The sequence below is a fragment of the Grampus griseus genome (genome assembly GCF_964374135.1).
Source record: "Grampus griseus genome assembly, chromosome: 9".
Taxonomy (NCBI): domain Eukaryota; kingdom Metazoa; phylum Chordata; class Mammalia; order Artiodactyla; family Delphinidae; genus Grampus; species Grampus griseus.
The window spans coordinates 74,570,841-74,579,862 of NC_139003.1; the positions used below are offsets into that span (position 1 = coordinate 74,570,841).

Consider the following 9,022-nt stretch of genomic DNA (forward strand, 5'->3'; position numbering starts at 1 on the left):
CAAAGGTAACAAAACTTGAGGAAATAGTCTTAAATAGCTAGGACGGTTTTACATTAGAAATAAGGTATTTCTGGAATGATAGCTCCGGTTACTGGAGATTACATTCATGATCATTCTCTAACACTGGATGTTAGAAACATTCAATCCAATGGGCACCTCCCAAACCGTGTCATACTTTGTTTCAGGCCTACTTTCCTATAATTAATTACAATTCCCAAAACTAACTAAATAGATCTATTTTGTTAGAATTACAAAAAAAGCTAAGTTTAAAAGGGGGGGGGGCCTTCAAATACAGATAAAGGTCCCAGGAAACCAGGATGCAGAACTGAAAACTAGTTCCATTAAATGCCTTTTCTTCTATCAGAAAATAGGTAGTGTTACTATTCTGTGTAGCTCACTATGGGCTCTTGCCCAGGCACCTCTAGCTTCCTAACAGTACTGAGGGAAATCTTAGACTCACGTTTAACTCACAAATCATACACACAACTCGCCAATGCCACGCCCATTCCCTACCAACACAGCCAAAGAACCCTATTTCTTTTAATGAGAATGTTACTCCAGTGCAGTACAGGAAGTAAGGACTCAGTTTGTCACAGAGAGCTGTCTCTACTTTTACTACTTCAGAACATCTCAGAAGGAGTTATTAATTCACTGCAAAGGGAAACTGGAATCCATTTGTTAAGTGAATGGACAGGAATTAACTTGGAAATTTTCGTATTTTTTTAAAGTAGCACCTAGGCACATACATAGATTCCCTGTTTTGAAAAAGTACCAAAAGGCTAAATTTTTACCTAACAGTCCTATCATGTTCAATTCAAGAAGGACTCAAGGCATAACATTGTTAAAAAAACATTTATTTTAATACAGTCTATCATAAATAAGTCAGTAGAGGTTCCACTCTGCCACAGACGCATCTGAGAAGTAAGAGCCCTGTGCCATCCAACTGGTGAACGTCTGAACGATGTCCCATCTCTTATCCCAGCCAGAGTGCACACCTTCCATGTTGTTCCTCTGCATTGATTGCTTCCAAAACCAGATGACCAAATAGTCCTTTATCCCCAAAGTAAGCTAAAATGTTTGTGAAGAGGAAAAATAAATTAAACCCCAAAGTAAAAACTTCTTAAACATAGCTTAAGAATTAGAAGATTTTATACATTTATGTTTGTGTTTACTCATCTATCAAATTCAGTTAGCAGAAGGATCAATCTCACTGGGCAAAAAAAAAACAAACATAGAGACCTATTTAAAGAAATATAGTTTTATTACTTTTTATTGTAGTTACCTATTATAAGTAAAAAGGAAAACATAAATTGAGGTCAATCAAAATATTGATATGAAGGACTGATGAACCCAGAAAATAAAGCTGTATCATTATTAGATCCAGGAGAGAGACAAGAGGTGCTTTACTTCTAAGTCCTGTTGATTAAAAATGTAGTTTCTAGTAGTATGTCAACTTAAATAAAATTGCATTACAAAATGACAATCTGAGCATTGTTAATATTTAGAAATTATTTTCCCTCTACATATAAAACAAACCAACATGCATCTATTCCCAGTTTTCAAAAGTGTATTAAAATCTCACAATAAACCCCAAGTATTTTTGCATACAGTTAAGCTATGAAAACAAATTATTCATTTATCGAAGTCTCTTCCTCACTGGTAATGAGCATCTAAGATAAAGAGAAAAGAAAATCTTCCTTGGCTTTATAAAGATAATGGGAACAATCATTCTCTCAGTTACTTAGTATTCACATATTTTGCCTAAATAATGTTTTACTAAGATATTGTCCCTTATTCATTAAATTCTGCATTTTAAATAAGGCATTCATATCAACCAACCACGTACAATGCACCATCCTGAGTGAAAGAGGAGGACACTAAGACAAATGGGGATCTAATCCCAAGGAATCTAACAACTTAACAAGGGAAACAGACCAGTAAATCATGAACCATATTATCTCCACAAGTGTGATATATATAAATTTATATATAAACAATAAACTTTATATTGCTAAATAAGTTTTATATTAATAAAACATTTACATTACTGAAAAGCCTGGCAGATACAAGTCTATTCCTTTCAGGGTACAGACCAGGTAACCCAGGAAGACCTCTCAGTCAAGTCTCTCCAGTGCAAGCAGCACAGTATATGAAATTCTGTAACAGGATAACTCTTATCAGCATTCCTCAATCCCTTCCTAAATCACAAATATCCCTGGAAAGAAATCAGAAAATGTTCCTAATGACAGAAAAGAATGATCATCAGCACCAGCAATGACAAGAGCATGAGATGACAGTAAGGTGAAGAAATAAAAAGCAGGGGGGTGGCTGCTTCATCCAGTCTGCAACTTTCAAGGGTCAACTCTTGGTGGGATAACTGAAGCCAGTACAACAAAAGGGTACATCTAGCACCACCTCTGGATCCTGGATCACCTGGGGCTCAAAAAACACCATTTCTCAGGATGCAGGTCTAGTCTAAAAACTGTACAGGAGGAAATGCTGTATCAGTTCCTGTTCCAAGACCACCAAGAGGTTAGGATCATTTAATTAAGTTAATTCAACATTTAAAAAGTGTTGCCAAAGTAGTTGGCAGCTACTTTAGGTACTTGCAGGACAACATAGAATGCAAATAAGCAACAAGCATAATACAAAGCAAAGAATGACAGACACAAAAGAATACTATAGGAACACAAAAAATGGTGCAATTTCAGTCAGGAGAAGGGGGAAAAGATTTAGGGAAGAGGTGACATTTGAGATTGGGCTTTTCTAGACAAGTGAAAACTGAATGGAAGAAGCATTCCAGGCTGAGGGAGAATAAGCATACAAAGGCACGAAAAAATACAGTTTATTCTGGGATTAGCATGCAGTGTCATGTAGCTAGAGCATAGTTCTCACAGGAGAAAGAAGTGGGGTAAATGAGGTGACATCGAAAAGATTAAAAATTATTATTAATAGTTTACTGCTCAAACATTACTTGTCAAGCACTGTAATACTTTACACACAATATTCTTATTCAATCCTCATCGCAATCTTATAAAGTAGATAGTATGCCCAACTTATAAAAGAGAAAACTTATCTTAAAAAGGTTAATGGCCTCTTGGGAAGAAGTATTTGATGGTAACTTTCAGGGCTTGGAAAATGTTCACACAGCTTGACCAGGTAGTTCCATCTCTGATAATGTTTCCTAAGGTACTGTTTCCCTAAGGAAATAACTGTTCTGAGGTCAATCGGCTACTCAGTAGCAGATACATTACCTGAAACCCCATTTCACAAAAAAGAAAACTGATAGTTCAAAGAGTAAAGGCTAAAAAAAGGAGCTTGGTGGGGACCTTTGAAAGCAGTTTTAAGAAGCTCTACCATAAAAGGTTAAAGAAAGAGAAAAGTGAAGAAAGGAAGCAGTGAGTGAAGACCATTTACTGAAGGACTGTATCAGGGAAAAGAGAGTAACAGCACAAATGGACACAAAGAGGGCACACATGGCAGTAACCCTTAAGAAGGAAAAACCCTTGCTTTGAGAAAGGAGAGACCGGCAAGTCAGAGAAGATGGAGGAAATTCATATCAGATGGCACTGTGCTAAGTAACAGGTCATATTACCTAGGGAGGCCACATGACCCAGTGGAAAGTGCGTAAGCCTTGGAGACAGACATACTCTACCACCTACTGACTGTGTGATCGGCTCTGAAGGACTGAAGTGACAATTAGAGATACTGCACATAAAGCACTTAAAACAGTGGCTGACACACTGTAAATGACTGTTAGTAACATGACTATTATTATTTCTGCTCATTCTAGAAAAGAGTGGCTTAGATTAGAAGTCTGAAGAAGCTGAAGACCTAGAATAGCCAGTGAAAAGTCTGTTAGGACAATCAATAACTGTCTTAAGACAGAGGGTAAAGCTGAAATCCCACAGCACCTGTGCAGGGGTCCTAGTCATCATAGTGCCAGTCCTTTCTACAGAGCAATCCTGCCTGTTCCAGATTCTGCCTTCACACATACACATATACACACACACACGCATACATATGGCTTTCACAAGTATATACATACACACACACATACGTCTGAGTATATGAATATATATACTCCGTATATCTGTGTGTGTTGTGTGTGTGGAAGTTTTCACAAGTGCTTATCCAACAACTACAAGGTTGTTTCAGAGAAAGGAATTTGACAATGCATTTTCAGAGTCACAAATGTTCATACACTTTGATAAGGAAATAAATCAAAACCTATGCACGTAAAAATGTTTGTTATATTGTTATTTGAAATACTAAAAAACTGAAAAACCTAAGTGATCAACAACTAGAAAATATATGGGCTATCAACTCTAACATTGGGTGAAAAAAACAAAATTCTCTGTACTCTTGTTAGAATGACATAAAAGGCCGTATTTATCTGAATAAGGATAAGACAGGAATACAGGTATTAAAAACAGTTCAGCTTTTAAAGTGGTAGGATAAGTTAGTTCTTTTCCTTTTAAAATGTGCTTCATTATGGTTATAACACCAATGCAGTATATACTGGGCTGGCCAAAAAGTTCGTCTGGCTTTATCCATTCTTACAAAAAACTCGAACGAACTTTTTGGCCAATCCAATAAAAATTAGGAAGGGGAGAGAAAGCAGTTATCTGATAACATAAGTTAGACTGGTCTGCAAACTGCTGCAGTTTTCCAACAGCCCAAAACTACACTTGACTGATAAAGCTCTGTTACAATACGTACCACTATTTCTCTTTTGCTTGCCATGACTTAGTACTAATGTATGAATGTTTGCCCTGCAATGCTTATTTGTAAGAGCAGTACCTCAAAACAGTTGGTTCAGGCATTCCAGGATCTGCACCCCTCTTAAATCCTGAGGGAGATGGGGAGGGAAGAAAGAGAAAGAGAATAAAAACTAATTAAAACCCTAGCAGACAAAAAATTTACAATCAAGACTTTTTCTTTTTAAATCAATCTAGGGTAGCTAGAATGATATCCAGATCTACCAGAATTACCTAGATTTACCTGCGCAACAGAACAGTCTTGAATCTTCACTAGAGTATGTGATTATGTGCAGAACTAATCAGTAGGGAAGAAAAACTACCTTATTCCTATAATACACACAATTAGCACAGCAACCCTTAGCACACACTCTTTCATTATTAGTCATTACCCACAAAAAAGATATCACAACAACCAAATCACACTGGATGAACTACAAAGAGCACAGAGATTTTTTTTAAACTATACTTTTTAAAAGAAACAATTGAAGATATCTTATTTTATCCCCTATGAACCACTCTTTTCATAAAGCAGCCAAAGATTGGTGATAGAAAGAGGGGGAAAAAATTTCAAGTTATTTTTAATTAAATCAACACTCATTACAAATACGATTAAATAAAACTTTTACCTTTTAAAATATATCAATTAACTAGACAACATATATACTAATTTGCTGAAATAACTGATTAAAATTGGACTTGGCATTAAGAACTGTGGAGTATGAAATTTTACCCCATTTTCAAGACAACAAACTGGCCCACCAGTTTCACAGATGCTGGTAGAAGATACAAGATTCCAAGTCAGAAACAAGGACAGGATTTCCCTGGTGGCGCAGTGGTTAGGAATCTGCCTGCCAACGCAGGGGACACGGTTTCGATCCCTGGTCCTGGAAGATGCGACATGCCATGGAGCAACTAAGCCCGTGCGCCACAACAAGAGAAGCCACGGCAATGAGAAGCCTGCGCACCGCAACAAAGAGTGTAGCCCCCGCTTGCCGCAACTAGAGAAAGCCCGCACGCAGCAACGAAGACTCAACACAGCCAAAAGTAAGTAAATAAAATTTTTTTAAAAAAATGTTAAGGGAGAAAGTTTAGTTATTAAGAAAAAAAAAGAGAAAAGAAACAAGGACACTTTATTACTCCCAGCAACAGCTACAGTCAGAGTAGTACCATTTAGGAGACGAACCCTGAGATTGGGGAACCAGAATCTTTCATAATGGGCAGTGAGCATGTCTCCCCTTTGCCCTGGAACTATTTTCCAAGGCTGTTCACCCTACCAATATCCTTAAAGATACGGAACAAAGGGTGGTCACTGCCTCTGCTCACCAGATTTGTAGAAATTCAAGATACTATGGAGAATTGTCTTCCAACAGGTAACTCATTAAAATCCTTTTGTTGGTAACTGTCCAAACACATTCTTTATCATCATGTCACTAGCGGTCCAATATTATAGCACTACATTCCCACTATACTCCCTGAAGCCCTAAAAGGTATGTTTGAACCTAAATTACACAAGAAATTCAATCTGCAGTTGCAGCTTTTAGTGAGCTAAGGTGGAGAAGTAAAGCATGGGAACTAGGTTAGACATGAAATTAAGTTTAGATACAGTATAAGGAAAAAGACAATGACTAACAAGGAAGAAGCACAAAAAGATAGCCTTAACATCAATCTCCACCTGAGTTGGACACTAGGGTACCAAAAATCACCATAATGACAGTCCTAGTAAAGAGAATATAGCCGGTGTGCACAAAAAAGAAAATGAGGTGGAAAAGGAAAGCATTAACTACTCTTCCGACCAAAACCTCTGATACACAGATTGTAACAACCAGCTACACAGATGTAACAACCAGCTACAGCTTTCTGGCAGTAGAAAAGCAATTTCAAAAAGGGGAAGAGGGAAAGGTACAGGAAGACTTACAGAGCAACAAAGAAACCACAGGGACAAAGAAAGCAAGAGCAGACTAAAACCGAACCCGATATACACAACAATGGAAAAAGGAGATGGCACAAAGACGGGGAAGCATCAAAGCCCCCATACCTTCCTTAGCTAAAAGAAGAGTTCCTCCCAGTGCTTGACTAGTCAAACTGGGCCGTTCTACCATTAAGTGAAAGCTGAGGTGGGGATGAGTCTGGAAGAAAGAGGGGAATAACAGCCTGTAAGAGCAGGGTGTCCCAATTACCTGCCCTAACCTTTGATACCTATACAAAGTCACTAAAATCTGGCAAAGTAATGCTTCTGTTAAAAATGCGTTCAAAATCAGGGAGGGACTCCCCCGGCAGTCCGCTGGTAAAGAATCCACCCTACAATGCAGGGGACGCGGATTCAATCCCTGGTCAGGGAACTAAGATCCCACATGCCACAGGGCAACTAAGCCCGAGTGCCACAACTACTGAGCTGGCTGGCCTCAAATTACAGAGCCCACACGCTCTGGAACCCACGCGCCACAAGTACAGAGCCCATGTGCCCTGGGAGCCTGCGCACCACAACTAGAGAAGAGAAAACCTGCACGCCACAACTAGAGAGAAGCCTGCACACCGCAACAAAATATCCCACATGCCGCAACTATGACCCAACGCAGCCAAAAATAAATAAAATAAATAAATAATAAATCTTTTTTTTAAAAAAGATTTATTAAAATTCTCCAATTGGAGAATATTAGAAAAAATATTTTAGAAATAAGGGCGGAAAAGGATCTGTTTAAGTCCTGCATACTGAAGTATCTCCAAGTTATCAGTTGCCTTGCAACTCATGGGGAAATGGGAGCCAAAGCTACCTAGAGAATGTCCAGCACAAACACTCTGTCAAGACTGAGTGAATGTACTTTATCTTACACCAAAAAAAAAAAAGGCAAGAAAAACAAGAAGCAGCACCTAGTTAAAATCATAGGATTCTGAAATATGAACCTGTGTTTTAGAAAATGTCAAACTGACAGAGCTGAGACTCTTTCCTTTCCACAATACTGCCTGAATAGGGCAGATTAAAATTAAAAGACTATCCAAGGCTAGAAACAGGATAAATTACCAATGTGCAGCCCTAGGTGAAAATATTTGCCTGAGCACTTACAAATCTTTGCACTACAGCATAGTGGTGAAGAGTATGGGCCTTGATGCCCCAATGCTTGAGTTCATAACTCCCCCACGTGACAGCTGTGTGGCCTTCCGCAAGGAACAGAACTTTTCTACGCCTCGGTTTCCTCACCAGTAAACCCGTTACTCCTGGTGAGAACGAGCAGGCAACCAATAACTATTGTCTTAATCATGCCTCAAAGCAATGGCATACCCACGAGGTTCACCGGTCTCTTTCCACTTAGGCCCACCTGGAAAGGTGAGGTTTAACGCCCTGAAAACCTACCTAGTGCCAAAGAGTGAATTCGTTGTTTTCACATACGTCAGGTCGTCCTAACTCTGTCAGAAAAGTAGGTCACCTCTAGTTTACAGATGTAAAAACAGGACGGGAGACATTACGTGACATGTTAAAGACCCCCCCCCCGAAAAAAAAAGTAAAGGGCAGAACAAGAACTCGAACTCAGAACGACCCCACTCGACAAGACAGGCTCAAACGGCACGCGCGGCGTGGTCGCGTTTCTCTCTCCCGCCCCAAACCAAAAATGGAGTCTCGGCCTCCGCACCCGCTTCCCTCCCGACTCCTCCCAGATTCTTCTCATACTGACCCAGGTAAATCACGAGAGGAATAAAGCCCCAACGGATGGCAAACTGGCCTCCCTTGAAAAGCTGCTGCAGCCTCTGCTTGGCCTCTTTGCTCAGCTTCACCATGGCGACGGCCCGGGCAACACACTTCAGGAAACTACAGCAACCGCAGCAACCGCGTCGGGAATCCGAACAAGAAACGATGCGCATGCGCCAAACACACAGCCTTTACGGCAGGAGACGTGAGCGTCGCCAGCGGAGGTCGTAATTCGTCACCTTACCACCTGCCTCTCCGCGGCCCCGCCTGTGGAAGGCGCATGCGTGGTTGATTCTCCTCGTTCAAAGGCCCAAGTTCACTTTCGTCTATTTAGGAATCGCTCAGTTTCGCTGATTGCAGGATGCCTGGGGGGCACTGGTCTTGGGATTCCTTCTGCCCGGAACGCCCTCTCTCTGCCCACAGTCTTACCCATTTTTTAAAGTGTATCTCCAAGTGTTCTTTACCTAACATAGAAGGAACATTAACTAAATTCAAAAGGACCGGGTTTTAGTCCCAACTCAGTTATTCTGACTCGCCGTTTAATCTTGGCCAAGTTATTTAACTTATCTCTGTATCA

The 9,022-nt window shown here is 39.9% G+C and overlaps 1 protein-coding gene across 2 annotated transcripts; it reads right to left on the reverse strand.

The window, feature by feature from the left end:
• Nucleotides 1-839: 839 nt before the first annotated feature.
• Nucleotides 840-8,619, reverse strand: TOMM7 (translocase of outer mitochondrial membrane 7; the record flags this gene model as incomplete). Of its 2 annotated transcripts, none has more annotated exons than XM_082661457.1 (3): nt 840-1,068; nt 4,804-4,852; nt 8,432-8,618. In XM_082661457.1, 3 exons carry the CDS (start codon nt 8,616-8,618, stop codon nt 1,053-1,055), a joined length of 252 nt encoding a protein of 83 aa, XP_082517583.1. In that variant the 3' UTR covers nt 840-1,052. The 2 variants fall into 2 exon arrangements, with proteins under 2 accessions (XP_082517583.1, XP_082517582.1); XM_082661456.1 differs by lacking the exon at nt 840-1,068 and adding an exon at nt 1,086-3,212 and having other exon boundaries at nt 8,432-8,619.
• Nucleotides 8,620-9,022: the final 403 nt, after the last annotated feature.